We start from the raw sequence: 18883 nt of genomic DNA, 5'->3' as shown, positions 1-18883 counted from the left end.
CAGCAATGAAATTCTGTTTTATAAATCTGGACTAGTTGCCTCAACAAAAGAATTAGATCCACAGCCATTCTTTAATTACCAGCAGCTGATATTCAGTCATTTTGCAGATATAATAACCGTTAAAGGTTTGTACTGCCTGACCATCTCTTTGTACCTGCACAATATCAATCCTTAGTTTTTCCAACTGGATTGCTGGATGAGGTGGAGGAGGGAGAGGAGGGAGAGGAGGGAGAGGGACTTGGGTTGTACCAAGTTGGGCAGTGCAGAGTTCAGGGGCGGGGTTTGAAGTCACAGAAACTCTTCAAGCCACTGAGTCAAGCTACTGCTGAGGGAGAAACACAAACCAAAGCCAGTGGGTGTGTCTCAGGGAGAAGAGGGAGAGTCTGAACTCAGCTCTGAGAGGGTTTCAGAAGGAGCACTGACATACAGGGTCTGTGTCCACCAGAGGGCGCTGATGAGCTCAGGTGCTCATGACCATGCTCACCTCCAGTACCTGCAAAAAAAAAGCAGCCACACTGCAAGTGACAGGCACACAGGGCAGAGAGACAACACAGCGATCTTACAAAGTTTGGTGAAGCTAGGAATAAAACTTGTCAGGATGTTAATGCCCAGACATGGCTTCTCAGATAAGGTGACTTTGAGAGGGTAAAAATAAAAAATATCAAGAGCTAAAAACATATCACAGCATTAGATTTGAACTAAAGTTTCACCAAAACTGATAAGATGGAAGACAAACATGTTCTCAACATGACTGAACCATTAAAGGTTTGTACTGCCTGACCATCTCTTTGTACCTGCACAATATCAATCCTTAGTTTTTCCAACTCAATTGCTTGGTGAGGTGGAGGGAGAGGAGGGAGAGGAGGGAGAGGAGGGAGAGGGGACTTTGTACCAAGTTGGGCAGTGCAGAGTTCAGGGGGGCGGGGTTTGAAGTCACAGAAACTCTTCAAGCCACTGAGTCAAGCTACTGCTGAGGGAGAAACACAAACCAAAGCCAGGGTGTGTCTCAGGGAGAAGAGGGAGAGTCTGAACTCAGCTCTGAGAGGGTTTCAGAAGGAGCACTGACATACAGGGTCTGTGTCCACCAGAGGGCGCTGATGAGCTCAGGTGCTGATGGCCCTCTGCCATGCTCACCTCCAGTAGTACCTGCAAAGCTTTTAAAAGCCTTATTTCAGGGAATCAAACACCGTATAGACAAAGAACAAACTAAATCTGAGACAGTGCAGTCACTGGTGGGGTTTACTTCAGCCAGATTCATGTCTGTATTTTGGTTTGGATTCTGTTTTATAAATCTGGACTAGTTGCCTCAAAAGAATTAGATCCACAGCCATTCTTTAATTACCAGCAGGATATTCAGTCATTTTCAGATATAATAACCGTTAAAGGTTTTACTGCCTGACCATCTCTTTGTACCTGCACAATATCAATCCTTAGTTTTTCAACTGTTGAGGTGGAGGAGGGAGAGGAGGAGAGAGGGAGAGAAAGGGACTTGGGTTGCAAGTTCAGTGCAGAGTTCAGGGGGCGGGGTTTGAATCACAGAAACTCTTCCCACTGTCAAGCTACTGCTGAGGGAGAAACACAAACCAAAGCCAGTGGGTGTGTCAGGGAGAAGAGGGAGAGTTCAGCTCAGTTTCTGACATACAGGGCCTGTGTCCACCAGAGGGCGCTGATGAGCTCAGGTGCTCATCATGCTCACCTCCAGTCTCAGCCACACTGACAGGCACACAGGGCAGAGAGACAACACAGCGTACTGGTGAAGCTAGGTGTCAGGATGTTAATGCCCAGACAGGCTTCTCTAAGGTGACAAGAACAATTTAACAAATTGTACTTAAGAACAATTTTGAGGTCTATGTATTTCCATTGAAACTGCTTATAGTAAATTTGCAGAGAATGCTTTCAAATTGCTAGACTTCTTCCATCACTGGCTGATACTATTCACAGAACGTGCTTATTTTGTATTATACAATCTGTATATAGTATATGTTAGGTACTTTACCTGCTTGTGGACTTTTTGCTGCTCCAGTTATTCTCCAGGAAAAAGCCAAGCCCTTCCTTCCAGCACTCTAACAACAATAGTCACACAGTGTTAAACTGGCATTTTCAGAGAGATGATGCTTAACAGAACCAAGCAAGCAGAGGAAGGTGATGTACCTTCTTAACCCGTGTGGTGAGGTCCAGAACTGAGGTTGTGAAGAGTTCAGCTCTTTGGCCTCAAGAAGAAAGTGATAATGATGGTTATAAGTTGGAAGACAGGCTGAGGATTGAAGGATTAAACGACCCTCCTCTCCATCTGGAACAACGGGTGAGTGCCACTCTGGTCCTGCAGCAGACACAGTGGTGAGGATTTGACCATAAACCTCTGCCCTGTGTGAGCTCCATCTGGGCTTTGTAGGAGAGGAGAGGGAGAAGGCTGTGCTTCCTGCTCCAGTGAGAGCAGCAGAGAGGGAGCACCTTCACCTGGATCCAACATCTTTAAAACGGCTCGCTGACAGAACCATCCACAGTTTTCACACTCGGATTTCTCCAAACTGTCATTGTAAATCTTCTGAGACTGAGCTGGGAAGCTGTTTCTCACTCGTGCCGGCAAAATTCAATTAATGGAGTCCCTTTACTTTGAGCACGATATCTCAGTAAGGCCTCGAGGAATTTTAATACAAATTTAATACAAATATTCAGTTGGACTCAAAGAGAACTGATTACATGAGGGACTCAAAAGGCCAAAGGTCACCGTGACAGCACCAAACACATTTACGGCCACAATTCAAGAATTCACAGTCTTATTAACTGCAGCAGGACTGGTCGGTGGAGGCGTATCGATACTACGATTGATACTTTTCTGTTACTTGGTGGTTGTTAACAGAACCGCTCATGTTTTCATTATTTAACTTTGAGTGAGCAACGTCTTGAGGAACGCACAGAAAACTGGAAACCGCATCCTCTCTGCCTCTTCATACTCAAACTGTAGAGTTGACTGTGTTCAGAGTTCCTGAAGCAGCAGTCATTTGTTTTTCCTGCTCAGTCTGATCTCTGTCTTCTCAGCTGTAAATCTCGCCGTCTGTCTTTTGTTTTGTTTTTTGTATTTCTCTTCCTGCTCGGCCTCCAGACCAGCAATCTGATTGGATTTGGAGAGTTTGACGTTCAGGTAGACGCCGCTTCAATCTGTTCCCCTGCTAAACCGCTGCAGTTTAACTCAACTATACTTTACTACACTAACAGCTGTGGCTCTCCCTCCTCCAACACAAGTGTTTGTTTTATTTTTGACACTTATTAAAGCTTGAAATACAAACAGCAGTAGAGAAAATATTTGACATGCATGCAGAATGAATTTAGGACAAATCTAAAGCGCCTCGGTCATGTATTGTATTTCTTTACGTGTCTGTTGCATGAAATTCACTTGTTAACATAAAATTCATGCAGAAAGATCCCCTTCATTCTTAGAACAATACTCTGGATTTACATTAGAGCTGGAGTCACTTTACTTTGTGTCTTTGTACCTAACAACCTGTCCTTTTCTCTTCTTCTCAGATGAGCGCAGACTTTCCTGACCAGAACTAAAGATGAGCTCCTCATCCTCTTGTTACCAGTGTACTCTTCATGTCTTTGTTTAATGCAGAGACTAAAGCCCCATTTGGACGGGATTAACTGTACGGGAGGAGGTGGAGAATTAAATCTTCACTGTGGTCTTCTGTAATGTAACCTCCATAACTCTGCTAAGAAGTCAGAAAAAAGACACTTGTGTTTGTGCAGAACTTGCTTTTGGAACTTGTTTTTAACTTTTCTTCAGTATCACAGTGATCCAGTGACAGCTGTCTGTACGCCCATGGGTTCACTGCAGACAGGAGATGATCGCAGCTAATTCTGCATACTTAGAATAAAAATATGTGAATAAATGTATATGCTGTGATTACTGCAGGTATGGGTGGGTGGGCCAGGTATTGTTAAACTAGCCCACCTCCTCTAAAAAAGATCCAGTCCAAATGGAGCTGAAGTCGGGTTTAGACGGGATCTGTCACTTTATTTTTGTACATACATCTGTTTTTATTAAGTCCATAATACTCCCTGCTGTAAAACAGTGAAAATAAAGAATATGATTCTGCGTGCCTCCTTAAATTTGCCATAAAATCACATTGATTAATTGGACATTGTGTATTTGAGTCTGCAAAAACATTATTGTGTGGAGGTGACTTTAGACTAAACAAACATGGCGGATGACAGCGGACCCCCCATTTTTAAACTTTATTCATCATGAATTCATCATGAAAACAACAACGTGTCAGATTGACTATCGATCCGTTCCAAATGACAGCCAATACAGCGCATGCTCGGATTTCCTCGAGTCCCTCCCACACACACAACAGGATTTCTGACCGTAAATACCCTAATAAACACGTGTAACATTTGTCAGAGCGGCCGGGAGCGTAAAATCATTCTTAATCCACCTGAAACCACAGGAAACTCCGGCAGGATCACCGTTAGAGCCATCATAGCGCCACATTATTGTTCAAGGATTTTTACTAAAGATATTCGCTTTCAGGGTCAATAAAATGAATTAAACCCATATCCTACCTAACCTTACTGATAGCAATGTAAAGATGAAACACTAGGGGGCGCAAACGAAAAGCAGAGTTTGACTAAGTTGAACAAACACCTGTCAGCGCCGTGACACCAGAGTGTTGTATGGAGCGGGTTGAAGCAACAGAGAGGGAACAGGAATATTTCATCATAAAGATCGTTTCTCAGCACGTTTTCATTCAAATAAAACATTCTGACCATCACAACTGAATCTGATTTAATCATTCCAACCCTCACATAACTTTTGTTGTGATCTGGCGTTATATAAACTGAGATTGTGGTTAGGGTTAGGGTTAGGGGTGCGGGGGTGCGGGTGGGGGTTGCACGGGAGGGGAAGAGGGAAGAGGGGTGGGGGGTTCTTTTATTTTATTTTTTAACTTTCAGGCTGTGGAGCAGGAGACGCTCAAAGAAAAGTTGGCCCATAAACTCATAGCAATCATTTTTAATTGAAAACAGCTGCAGCTTTCTTCTGATTTCTCTGATGATGTCAAGTCAATATTTATTTATACAGCGTCAAATCATAACAGACGTCATCTCGAGGCGCTGTACACACAGAGCAGGTTTACACCGTGCTCTTTATATTATAATATTTATAAGGAGACCCAACAATTCAAACCATGAGCAAGCGTGGTGTGTTCATGAAACGGTCAAAGACTTTAAAGTGGGGATGAAGTCAGTCAGAGTATTACAAGAAACACAGAGCCTTCGGCAGCTCAACACAAACTAAGGTGGAGATCACCTGAAACCCCCCTCTGTTCTCTACTTGACTTGGTACAGTCCAGTCAGACACTTTGTCAGATTTGAGCGACAACCTCCGAGTGTCGTTTGAATCAAGAGAAATACGTGACAAAGTGTTAAATGCAACACAAATATAAAACAAACTGACTGTTCTGCAAACGTCTGTGGATTTATATGTTGTCCGCAGCAGTTCACACAATAAAACATCGATCTTATAGTGATTTATTCACGGGACATTTTGTTTGGGGGAATCACACACGTGTCAGAAACGGGATTCGATTCCCGTGAGACCTGCACAGAGTGAGGTCCAGCCGCCCCCCTCCTCTCCCCAGTGCACTGCCCCCCTCCCCCCACGCTCTCGTCTATATAAGGCGCGCCGGAAACAGCGACTTCCTCTTTGACACCCGGCGCGCGCAGACGGAGCCAGCGAGAACTGCTGCACGTGGTACAAACATTTGGTAACTCTCGCTTAAAATATCCACGCATTTATCACATTTTCTGCGTTTTTACTGTTGTCGGTGCAGTTATTAAATGGTTATCTTTCAATTTAAGTGTAAACGTGAGTCTTTTGTTGGCTTACTTTGCAGATTTTGACTAATGCTAGAATCCTTGCAGATTTCAACTCCTGCTAGAATCATAGCCTAACCTAACTACATCTGTTTCTTCTCTGTGTTTTCCAGAAACGGGAGGTGAGGAGATACACTCGTGTCTGCGCTGCTGTTTGTTTGGACCTTGTTATTTAACCTTTGTTGCATCCATTCACAAGTGTATCTCTGCACCTTTTGTTGCTGCTAGTTCTGCTGTAGCATTGTAATGCTAATGTTAATGCTAACGTTAAAGCTAATGCTAAGTTAAAGCTAATGCTAAAGTTAAAGCTAATGTTAATGTTAAAGTTAAAGCTAATGTTAAAGCTAATGCTAAAGTTAAAGCTAATGCTAAAGTTAAGTTAAAGCTAATGTTAAAGTTAAAGTTAATGTTAAAGTTAATGTTAAAGTTAAAGCTAATGCTAAAGTTAATAGTTAACAGTGTAAAACTGCACTAACAACAATAAAAATGCAGAAAATGTGATAAATGTGTGGATATTTTAAGTAAGAGTTACCAAATGTTTGTTCCATGTGCTCCAGTTCTTGCTGGCTAAAAAGTTTCAAAAGCACCTTGTACGCACAAGCATGTCCTATAAAACCAATAAGTCACTCCCTCCCTTCCTCCTGCCCCCCCCTCTGGCTCCTCCTACCTCCTGACTCCTCCTACCTCCTCCTCCTACCTGCCCCTCCCCCTGACTCCTCCTACCTGCCCTCCCCTGACTCCCTACTCTAGCTCCTCCTACCTGCCCCTCCCCCTGACTCCTCCTACCCTCTAGCTCCTCCTACCTGCCCCCCCTCTGACTCCTCCTACCTAGCCCCACCCCCCTCTAGCTCCTCCTACCTAGCCCCCCCCACCTGATCTAGCCCCTCCCCCCCAGCTACCTCCCCCCCCGAACTAAATTATCCTCTCCTGCTACCCCCTAACCCAGACGCTGGCAGTGAAGGGGATTCGAACCGGCCTCTCCCAGACCAGTCGACCATCCGGCCGCTGACGAACCCACTGCACCACCGTGCATCTGATATGAACAGAGCTCCGGGCGTATTTGACATCTTCATTTTGGCTGTTGAAAGTGAAAAACTCTTTGTCTCAACCAAGACTTGAACCTGCAACCTCTTGGTTCCCAATCACAACCTCTTGCCTGCAGACAAATCCACTGCACCACTGAGGATCTGATGTGACTAATGCTCGTGGCGCATTTGGCTTCTTCATTTTGGCAGTTGAAAGTGAAAAACTCTTTGTCTCTCAAGAATTGAACTCACCAACTCTTGATTCCCAATTGAACTCACGAACTCTTGATTCCCAGTCCATCTCCCTTGAGACCTATGTGGTGAGACACCTGAACTCCTTTTTTCAAGCATTTCACTCTGTGATCTGCACACCAGCCTTCAAAAACTCACTGCCTCAACCAAGAATTGAACTCACGACTCTTGAACATGAGTCAGTGTTCTACCAGTCTGCGCCATCTTGTCAGACAGTGGAGGACTCTTTCTTTAAGCATTTCAGCCTTTCTTTTGCACACCAGTCTTCAAAAACTCTTTGACGCAAGCAAGAATTGAACTCACCAACTCTTGAGACCCAGTCCATCTCCTTAACCACTGACCTATGTGGTGAGACACCTGAACTCCTTTTTTCAAGCATTTCACTCTGTGATCTGCACACCAGCCTTCAAAAACTCACTGCCTCAACCAAGAATTGAACTCACGACTCTTGAACACGAGTCAGTGTTCTACCAGTCTGCGCCATCTTGTCAGACAGCTGAGACACATTTCTTTGAGCCTTTCAGTGTTTACTTTGAGTGCTGGGCATCAAAACTCTGCAGCCTCTGACCCAAGACCTCAAAACCAGAGGAACCGATAACTCTGAACTTCAGTGTCGGTGTGAGCTATAAGGCGACGTGTTGATCAGAGGCTTTTGTCAGACTTTGATTCAAAAATCTCTGCTTGTACGACCCACAACTGAGTCAAATCCACATCCTCAGAACCTAAAGGTTCAGCTATCTCATCAGACCCTTCACACTTATTTCCTGGAGCCTTTGGGAGTTTACAGAGGGTCCTGGACTTCATCAAAATCCGCCACAACTCAAACCCAAGAACTTCAGAGGGGTCATTCCATATCAGATCAGAAAAGGTTGCTGCAGCACCATCTCTGATTTTGTTCAGACATTGACATGAACAGGTCCAGAAAACAAGGCCTGTACACAGCCCACGTTTTCATGTTTTCAGCCTTTGATATTATTCTGTTTTTATAACCTGACAAACACCTTATCTGAGAACATGTTTGGACATTAAGACCTAGTACTATTATCACTGTCTCAGAGTCTGAACTCAGCTCTGAGAGGGTTTCAGAAGGAGCACTGACACAGGGCCTGTGTCCACCAGAGGCGCTAATTCTACTCTTCACAACAAGGCTGCACAGTTGCACACAACAAAACCAATTAACAAATGATTCTATTTAAAACAATGAGGAAAACTTAAACTAACAGTGACGTGTAATCAGTAAAATCAGCAGTGTAGCTGAGGCCTTTGATATCTGATCTTTTTTCAGACATTGTGATGAACAGGTCCAGAAATCTGACTGAAGTACACGGCCCAAGTTTTCACTCAGCACTTCTCAGGGACTGTTTTTATAACCTGACAAACAACCAGCTCTGAGTCATGTTTGGTCAGAAGACCTAGTCTGACTCATATCACTGTCTGTGTCGGGAGCCAGAGGGCGCTAATTCTACTCTCACAACAATCTCTGAGCAGGGTTTCACACAACAAAACCAATTAAAAGGATTCTATTTAACCAATGAGGAAAACTTAAACGCTACAGTGACTGTAATCAGCTTCACAGCAAGTGTAGCTGTTGGCCAGAAGTGTACCAAGTTGTGTGGGTTTGTTTGATCCAGAAACACAAACCAAAGCCAGTGGGTGTGTCTCAGGGAGAAGAGGGAGAGTCTGAACTCAGCTCTGAGAGGGTTTCAGAAAACTAACAGTGACGTGCATCACAGGGTGCAGTGTAGGCCACCAGAGTGTAGCGAGGGAAGAAGTGTTTTGTGTGGTGTTGTTTGATCCAGAAACACAAACCAAAGCCAGTGGGTGTGTCTCAGGGAGAAGAGGGAGAGTCTGAACTCAGCTCTGAGAGGGTTTCAGAAGGAGCACTGACATACAGGGTCTGTGTCCACCAGAGGGCGCTGATGAGCTCAGGTGCTGATGGCCTCTGCCATGCTCACCTGCAGTACCTGCAAAGCTTTTAAAAGCCTTATTTCAGGGAATCAAACACCGTATAGACAAAGAACAAACTAAATCTGAGACAGTGCAGCAACCACTCTCTTGGACTGAAACATCTGTGGACGTCAGATGTTTGGATCTGAACCAACAGCCTGTTTAAAGGGCTGCTCCTCATCAAGCCCCTGGGTCACAAAGGTCAAGAGGTTCTCAGTCTGTATTTTGGAGCGTCATTTCTCAGACTCCAGTCTTACTGGTGGGGTTTAGGCTTCAAGCCAGATTCATGTACTGTATTTTGGTTCAAATCAGCAATGAAATTCTGTTTTATAAATCTGGACTAGTTGCCTCAACAAAAGAATTAGATCCACAGCCATTCTTTAATTACCAGCAGCTGATATTCAGTCATTTTGCAGATATAATAACCGTTAAAGGTTTGTACTGCCTGACCATCTCTTTGTACCTGCACGATATCAATCCTTAGTTTTTCCAACTGGATTGCTGGATGAGGTGAGAGGAGGGAGAGGAGGGAGAGGGGACTTGGGTTGTACCAAGTTGGGCAGTGCAGAGTTCAGGGGGCGGGGTTTGAAGTCACAGAAACTCTTCAAGCCACTGAGTCAAGCTACTGCTGAGGGAGAAACACAAACCAAAGCCAGTGGGTGTGTCTCAGGGAGAAGAGGGAGAGTCTGAACTCAGCTCTGAGAGGGTTTCAGAAGGAGCACTGACATACAGGGTCTGTGTCCACCAGAGGGCGCTGATGAGCTCAGGTGCTCATGACCATGCTCACCTCCAGTACCTGCAAAAAAGCAGCCACACTGCAAGTGACAGGCACACAGGGCAGAGAGACAACACAGCGATCTTACAAAGTTTGGTGAAGCTAGGAATAAAACTTGTCAGGATGTTAATGCCCAGACATGGCTTCTCAGATAAGGTGACTTTGAGAGGGTAAAAATAAAAAATATCAAGAGCTAAAAAACATCACAGCATTAGATTTGAACTAAAGTTTCACCAAAACTGATAAGATGGAAGACAAACATGTTCTCAACATGACTGAACCATTAAAGGTTTGTACTGCCTGACCATCTCTTTGTACCTGCACAATATCAATCCTTAGTTTTTCCAACTCAATTGCTTGGTGAGGTGGAGAAGGGAGAGGAGGGAGAGGGGAGAGGAGGGAGAGGGGACTTGGGTTGTACCAAGTTGGGCAGTGCAGAGTTCAGGGGGCGGGTTTGAAGTCACAGAAACTCTTCAAGCCACTGAGTCAAGCTACTGCTGAGGGAGAAACACAAACCAAAGCCAGTGGGTGTGTCTCAGGGAGAAGAGGGAGAGTCTGAACTCAGCTCTGAGAGGGTTTCAGAAGGAGCACTGACATACAGGGTCTGTGTCCACCAGAGGGCGCTGATGAGCTCAGGTGCTGATGGCCCTCTGCCATGCTCACCTGCAGTACCTGCAAAGCTTTTAAAAGCCTTATTTCAGGGAATCAAACACCGTATAGACAAAGAACAAACTAAATCTGAGACAGTGCAGCAACCACTCTCTTGGACTGAAACATCTGTGGACGTCAGATGTTTGGATCTGAACCAACAGCCTGTTTAAAGGGCTGCTCCTCATCAAGCCCCTGGGTCACAAAGGTCAAGAGGTTCTCAGTCTGTATTTTGGAGCGTCATTTCTCAGACTCCAGTCTTACTGGTGGGTTTAGGCTTCAAGCCAGATTCATGTACTGTATTTTGGTTCAAATCAGCAATGAAATTCTGTTTTATAAATCTGGACTAGTTGCCTCAACAAAAGAATTAGATCCACAGCCATTCTTTAATTACCAGCAGCTGATATTCAGTCATTTTGCAGATATAATAACCGTTAAAGGTTTGTACTGCCTGACCATCTCTTTGTACCTGCACGATATCAATCCTTAGTTTTTCCAACTGGATTGCTGGATGAGGTGGAGGAGGGAGAGGAGGGAGAGGAGGGAGAGGGGACTTGGGTTGTACCAAGTTGGGCAGTGCAGAGTTCAGGGGGCGGGTTTGAAGTCACAGAAACTCTTCAAGCCACTGAGTCAAGCTACTGCTGAGGGAGAAACACAAACCAAAGCCAGTGGGTGTGTCTCAGGGAGAAGAGGGAGAGTCTGAACTCAGCTCTGAGAGGGTTTCAGAAGGAGCACTGACATACAGGGTCTGTGTCCACCAGAGGGCGCTGATGAGCTCAGGTGCTCATGACCATGCTCACCTCCAGTACCTGCAAAAAAAGCAGCCACACTGCAAGTGACAGGCACACAGGGCAGAGAGACAACACAGCGATCTTACAAAGTTTGGTGAAGCTAGGAATAAAACTTGTCAGGATGTTAATGCCCAGACATGGCTTCTCAGATAAGGTGACTTTGAGAGGGTAAAAATAAAAAATATCAAGAGCTAAAAACATATCACAGCATTAGATTTGAACTAAAGTTTCACCAAAACTGATAAGATGGAAGACAAACATGTTCTCAACATGACTGAACCATTAAAGGTTTGTACTGCCTGACCATCTCTTTGTACCTGCACAATATCAATCCTTAGTTTTTCCAACTCAATTGCTTGGTGAGGTGGAGAAGGGAGAGGAGGGAGAGGAGGGAGAGGGGACTTGGGCTGTACCAAGTTGGGCAGTGCAGAGTTCAGGGGCGGGGTTTGAAGTCACAGAAACTCTTCAAGCCACTGAGTCAAGCTACTGCTGAGGGAGAAACACAAACCAAAGCCAGTGGGTGTGTCTCAGGGAGAAGAGGGAGAGTCTGAACTCAGCTCTGAGAGGGTTTCAGAAGGAGCACTGACATACAGGGTCTGTGTCCACCAGAGGGCGCTGATGAGCTCAGGTGCTGATGGCCCTCTGCCATGCTCACCTGCAGTACCTGCAAAGCTTTTAAAAGCCTTATTTCAGGGAATCAAACACCGTATAGACAAAGAACAAACTAAATCTGAGACAGTGCAGCAACCACTCTCTTGGACTGAAACATCTGTGGACGTCAGATGTTTGGATCTGAACCAACAGCCTGTTTAAAGGGCTGCTCCTCATCAAGCCCTGGGTCACAAAGGTCAAGAGGTTCTCAGTCTGTATTTTGGAGCGTCATTTCTCAGACTCCAGTCTTACTGGTGGGGTTTAGGCTTCAAGCCAGATTCATGTACTGTATTTTGGTTCAAATCAGCAATGAAATTCTGTTTTATAAATCTGGACTAGTTGCCTCAACAAAAGAATTAGATCCACAGCCATTCTTTAATTACCAGCAGCTGATATTCAGTCATTTTGCAGATATAATAACCATTAAAGGTTTGTACTGCCTGACCATCTCTTTGTACCTGCACGATATCAATCCTTAGTTTTTCCAACTGGATTGCTGGATGAGGTGGAGGAGGGAGAGGAGGGAGAGGAGGGAGAGGGACTTGGGTTGTACCAAGTTGGGCAGTGCAGAGTTCAGGGGGCGGGGTTTGAAGTCACAGAAACTCTTCAAGCCACTGAGTCAAGCTACTGCTGAGGGAGAAACACAAACCAAAGCCAGTGGGTGTGTCTCAGGGAGAAGAGGGAGAGTCTGAACTCAGCTCTGAGAGGGTTTCAGAAGGTGCACTGACATACAGGGTCTGTGTCCACCAGAGGGCGCTGATGAGCTCAGGTGCTCATGACCATGCTCACCTCCAGTACCTGCAAAAAAAGCAGCCACACTGTAAGTGACAGGCACACAGGGCAGAGAGACAACACAGCGATCTTACAAAGTTTGGTGAAGCTAGGAATAAAACTTGTCAGGATGTTAATGCCCAGACATGGCTTCTCAGATAAGGTGACTTTGAGAGGGTAAAAATAAAAAATATCAAGAGCTAAAAACATCACAGCATTAGATTTGAACTAAAGTTTCACCAAAACTGATAAGATGGAAGACAAACATGTTCTCAACATGACTGAACCATTAAAGGTTTGTACTGCCTGACCATCTCTTTGTACCTGCACAATATCAATCCTTAGTTTTTCCAACTCAATTGCTTGGTGAGGTGGAGAGGGAGAGGAGGGAGAGGAGGGAGAGGGGACTTGGGTTGTACCAAGTTGGGCAGTGCAGAGTTCAGGGGCGGGGTTTGAAGTCACAGAAACTCTTCAAGCCACTGAGTCAAGCTACTGCTGAGGGAGAAACACAAACCAAAGCCAGTGGGTGTGTCTCAGGGAGAAGAGGGAGAGTCTGAACTCAGCTCTGAGAGGGTTTCAGAAGGAGCACTGACATACAGGGTCTGTGTCCACCAGAGGGCGCTGATGAGCTCAGGTGCTGATGGCCCTCTGCCATGCTCACCTGCAGTACCTGCAAAGCTTTTAAAAGCCTTATTTCAGGGAATCAAACACCGTATAGACAAAGAACAAACTAAATCTGAGACAGTGCAGCAACCACTCTCTTGGACTGAAACATCTGTGGACGTCAGATGTTTGGATCTGAACCAACAGCCTGTTTAAAGGGCTGCTCCTCATCAAGCCCCTGGGTCACAAAGGTCAAGAGGTTCTCAGTCTGTATTTTGGAGCGTCATTTCTCAGACTCCAGTCTTACTGGTGGGTTTAGGCTTCAAGCCAGATTCATGTACTGTATTTTGGTTCAAATCAGCAATGAAATTCTGTTTTATAAATCTGGACTAGTTGCCTCAACAAAAGAATTAGATCCACAGCCATTTTTAATTACCAGCAGCTGATATTCAGTCATTTTGCAGATATAATAACCGTTAAAGGTTTGTACTGCCTGACCATCTCTTTGTACCTGCACAATATCAATCCTTAGTTTTTCCAACTCAATTGCTTGTGAGGTGGAGAAGGGAGAGGAGGAGAGGAGGGAGAGGAGGGAGAGGGGACTTGGGCTGTACCAAGTTGGGCAGTGCAGAGTTCAGGGGGCGGGGTTTGAAGTCACAGAAACTCTTCAAGCCACTGAGTCAAGCTACTGCTGAGGGAGAAACACAAACCAAAGCCAGTGGGTGTGTCTCAGGGAGAAGAGGGAGAGTCTGAACTCAGCTCTGAGAGGGTTTCAGAAGGAGCACTGACATACAGGGTCTGTGTCCACCAGAGGGCGCTGATGAGCTCAGGTGCTGATGGCCCTCTGCCATGCTCACCTGCAGTACCTGCAAAGCTTTTAAAAGCCTTATTTCAGGGAATCAAACACCGTATAGACAAAGAACAAACTAAATCTGAGACAGTGCAGCAACCACTCTCTTGGACTGAAACATCTGTGGACGTCAGATGTTTGGATCTGAACCAACAGCCTGTTTAAAGGGCTGCTCCTCATCAAGCCCCTGGGTCACAAAGGTCAAGAGGTTCTCAGTCTGTATTTTGGAGCATCATTTCTCAGACTCCAGTCTTACTGGTGGGGTTTAGGCTTCAAGCCAGATTCATGTACTGTATTTTGGTTCAAATCAGCAATGAAATTCTGTTTTATAAATCTGGACTAGTTGCCTCAACAAAAGAATTAGATCCACAGCCATTCTTTAATTACCAGCAGCTGATATTCAGTCATTTTGCAGATATAATAACCATTAAAGGTTTGTACTGCCTGACCATCTCTTTGTACCTGCACGATATCAATCCTTAGTTTTTCCAACTGGATTGCTGGATGAGGTGAGAGGAGGGAGAGGAGGGAGAGGGGACTTGGGTTGTACCAAGTTGGGCAGTGCAGAGTTCAGGGGGCGGGGTTTGAAGTCACAGAAACTCTTCAAGCCACTGAGTCAAGCTACTGCTGAGGGAGAAACACAAACCAAAGCCAGTGGGTGTGTCTCAGGGAGAAGAGGGAGAGTCTGAACTCAGCTCTGAGAGGGTTTCAGAAGGTGCACTGACATACAGGGTCTGTGTCCACCAGAGGGCGCTGATGAGCTCAGGTGCTCATGACCATGCTCACCTCCAGTACCTGCAAAAAAAGCAGCCACACTGTAAGTGACAGGCACACAGGGCAGAGAGACAACACAGCGATCTTACAAAGTTTGGTGAAGCTAGGAATAAAACTTGTCAGGATGTTAATGCCCAGACATGGTTCTCAGATAAGGTGACTTTGGAGGGTTCAAGAGCTAAAAACATATCACAGCATTAGATTTGAACTAAAGTTTCACCAAAACTGATAGATGGAAGACAAACAAGACTCAACATGACTGAACCATTAAAGGTTTGTACTGCCTGACCATCTCTTTGTACCTGCACAATATCAATCCTTAGTTTTTCCAACTCAATTGCTTGGTGAGGGCAGGGAGAGGAGGGAGAGGAGGGAGAGGGGACTTGGGTTGTACCAAGTTGGGCAGTGCAGAGTTCAGGGCGGGGTTTGAAGTCACAGAAACTCTTCAAGCCACTGAGTCAAGCTACTGCTGAGGGAGAAACACAAACCAAAGCCAGTGGGTGTGTCTCAGGGAGAAGAGGGAGAGTCTGAACTCAGCTCTGAGAGGGTTTCAGAAGGAGCACTGACATACAGGGTCTGTGTCCACCAGAGGGCGCTGATGAGCTCAGGTGCTCATGACCATGCTCACCTCCAGTATCTGCAAAGAAAGCAGCCACACTGCAAGTGACAGGCACACAGGGCAGAGAGACAACACAGCGATCTTACAAAGTTTGGTGAAGCTAGGAATAAAACTTGTCAGGATGTTAATGCCCAGACATGGCTTCTCAGATAAGGTGACTTTGAGAGGGTAAAAATAAGAACAATTTAACAAATTGTACTTAAGAACAATTTTGAGGTACCTACCTGAGTATTTCCATTGAAACTTTTGATGCTTATAGTAAATTATGCAGAGAATGCTTTCATTGAAGTAGGTGTATTTTTATTTTACTGTATTGCTATTTTGACTTCTTCCATCACTGGCTGAGAAAAAAGAAAAATACTAGTCTCCTTCACAGAACGTCAGCTTATTTTGTATTAATGTTACATATGCTGTATATAGTATATGTTAGGTACTTTACCTGCTTGTGGACTTTTGTGAGCTGCTCCAAGTTATTCTCCAGGAATGAGATCTTCTGTTTCTGGGCGATGTTGCCAAGCCCTTCCTCACAGTCCATCTCTGCACTCTAACAACAATAGTCAGAGCACAGGTTCAGTGTTAAACTGGCATTTTCAGAGAGATGATGCTTAACAGAACCAAGCAAGCAGAGGAAGGTGATGTACCTTCTTAACCCGTGTGGTGAGGTCCAGAACGAAGAGTTTGCGGAGGTTGTGAAGAGTCTGCAGCTCTTTGGCCTGAAAGAACAAGAAGAAAGTGATAATGATGGTTAGTAAGTGTGGAAGACAGGCTGAGGATTGAAGGATTAAACGACACCTCCTCTCCATCTGGAACAACGGGTGAGTGCCACTCTGGTTCTCCTGCAGCAGACACAGTGGTGAGTGTGAGATTTGACCATAAACCTCTGCCCTGTGTCGCAGCTCCATCATGGGCTTCATCAGTAGGAGAGGAGGGAGAAGGCTGTGCTTCCTGCTCAGGTTCAGTGAGAGCAGCAGAGAGGGAGCCATCACCTTCACCTGGATCCAACACTGCTGCTTTAAACTCTGCACGGCTCGCTGACAGAACCATCCACAGTTTTCACACTCGGATTTCTCCCAAATCCTCCATTTGTTGGGTCATTGTAAATCTTCTGAGACTGAGCTGTGTTTATGGGAAGCTGTTTCTCACTCGTGCCGGCAAAATTCAATTAATGGGCAGCCGTCCCTTTACTTTGAGCACGATATCTCAGTAAGGCCTCGAGGAATTTTAATACAAATTTAATACAAATATTCAGTTGGACTCAAAGATGAACTGATTACATGCAGGTGGTCAAAAGGCCAAAGGTCACCGTGACAGCACCAAACACATTTACGGCCACAATTCAAGAATTCACAGTCTTATTAACTGCAGCAGGACTGGTCGGTGGAGGCGTATCGATACTACGATTGATACTTTTCTGTTACTTGGTGGTTGTTAACAGAACCGCTCATGTTTTCATTATTTAACTTTGAGTGAGCAACGTCTTGAGGAACGCACAGAAAACTGGAAACCGCATCCTCTCTGCCTCTTCATACTCAAACTGTAGAGTTGACTGTGTTCAGAGTTCCTGAAGCAGCAGTCATTTGTTTTTCCTGCTCAGTCTGATCTCTGTCTTCTCAGCTGTAAATGTCGCCGTCTGTCTTTTGTTTTGTTTTTTGTATTTCTCTTCCTGCTCGGCCTCCAGACCAGCAATCTGATTGGATTTGAGAGTTTGACGTTCAGGTAGACGCCGCTTCAATCTGTTCCCCTGCTAAACCGCTGCAGTTTAACTCAACTATACTTTACTACACTAACAGCTGTGGCTCTCCCTCCTCCAACACAAGTGTTTGTTTTATTTTTGACACTTATTAAAGCTTGAAATACAAACAGCAGTAGAGAAAATATTTGACATGCATGCAGAATGAATTTAGGACAAATCTAAAGCGCCTCGGTCATGTATTGTATTTCTTTACGTGTCTGTTGCATGAAATTCACTTGTTAACATAAAATTCATGCAGAAAGATCCCCTTCATTCTTAGAACAATACTCTGGATTTACATTAGAGCTGGAGTCACTTTACTTTGTGTCTTTGTACCTAACAACCTGTCCTTTTCTCTTCTTCTCAGATGAGCGCAGACTTTCCTGACCAGAACTAAAGATGAGCTCCTCATCCTCTTGTTACCAGTGTACTCTTCATGTCTTTGTTTAATGCAGAGACTAAAGCCCCATTTGGACGGGATTAACTGTACGGGAGGAGGTGGAGAATTAAATCTTCACTGTGGTCTTCTGTAATGTAACCTCCATAACTCTGCTAAGAAGTCAGAAAAAAGACACTTGTGTTTGTGCAGAACTTGCTTTTGGAACTTGTTTTTAACTTTTCTTCAGTATCACAGTGATCCAGTGACAGCTGTCTGTACGCCCATGGGTTCACTGCAGACAGGAGATGATCGCAGCTAATTCTGCATACTTAGAATAAAAATATGTGAATAAATGTATATGCTGTGATTACTGCAGGTATGGGTGGGTGGGCCAGGTATTGTTAAACTAGCCCACCTCCTCTAAAAAAGATCCAGTCCAAATGGAGCTGAAGTCGGGTTTAGACGGGATCTGTCACTTTATTTTTGTACATACATCTGTTTTTATTAAGTCCATAATACTCCCTGCTGTAAAACAGTGAAAATAAAGAATATGATTCTGCGTGCCTCCTTAAATTTGCCATAAAATCACATTGATTAATTGGACATTGTGTATTTGAGTCAAAAACATCTTATTGTGTGGAGGTGACTTTAGACTAAACAAACATGGCGGATGACAGCGGACCCCCCCATTTTTAAACTTTACTCATCATGAATTCATCATGAAAACAACAACGTGTCAGATTGACTATCGATCCGTTCCAAATGACAGCCAATACAGCGCATGCTCGGATTTCCTCGAGTCCCACACACACAACAGGATTTCTGACCGTAAATACCCTAATAAACACGTGTAACATTTGTCAGAGCGGCCGGGGAGCGTAAAATCATTCTTAATCCACCTGAAACCACAGGAAACTCCGGCAGGATCACCGTTAGAGCCATCATAGCGCCACATTATTGTTCAAGGATTTTTACTAAAGATATTCGCTTTCAGGGTCAATAAAATGAATTAAACCCATATCCTACCTAACCTTACTGATAGCAATGTAAAGATGAAACACTAGGGGCGCAAACGAAAAGCAGAGTTTGACTAAGTTGAACAAACACCTGTCAGCGCCGTGACACCAGAGTGTTGTATGGAGCGGGTTGAAGCAACAGAGAGGGAACAGGAATATTTCATCATAAAGAT

The 18883-nt window shown here is 44.8% G+C and overlaps 1 protein-coding gene and 2 long non-coding RNA genes across 3 annotated transcripts; 2 read left to right on the top strand and 1 right to left on the bottom strand.

Moving 5' to 3' along the window:
* Positions 1-3102: 3102 nt before the first annotated feature.
* On the top strand, positions 3103-4110 carry LOC127140812 (uncharacterized). The gene is made up of 2 exons (XR_007811291.1): positions 3103-3142; positions 3526-4110. It is a non-coding gene; the product is annotated as an uncharacterized LOC127140812 (long non-coding RNA).
* An 11346-nt stretch (positions 4111-15456) lies between these two features.
* On the bottom strand, positions 15457-16386 carry LOC127140811 (kinesin heavy chain-like). Its single transcript, XM_051068578.1, has 3 exons — positions 16225-16386; positions 16023-16127; positions 15457-15924 (listed from the first exon to the last, which is right to left on the bottom strand). Exons 1-3 carry the CDS (start codon positions 16384-16386, stop codon positions 15889-15891), a joined length of 303 nt encoding a protein of 100 aa, XP_050924535.1. The 3' UTR covers positions 15457-15888.
* LOC127140813 (uncharacterized) lies at positions 16303-18267 on the top strand. The gene is made up of 2 exons (XR_007811292.1): positions 16303-16398; positions 17683-18267. It is a non-coding gene; the product is annotated as an uncharacterized LOC127140813 (long non-coding RNA).
* The last annotated feature ends 616 nt before the right edge of the window (positions 18268-18883 follow it).

This window comes from Lates calcarifer, unplaced genomic scaffold (genome assembly GCF_001640805.2).
Source record: "Lates calcarifer isolate ASB-BC8 unplaced genomic scaffold, TLL_Latcal_v3 _unitig_5001_quiver_2739, whole genome shotgun sequence".
In the NCBI taxonomy this organism is placed as follows: Eukaryota; Metazoa; Chordata; class Actinopteri; family Centropomidae; genus Lates; species Lates calcarifer.
The sequence above is the reverse complement of the archived record's forward strand: the minus strand, read 5'-3'. Positions and strand labels throughout refer to the sequence as shown.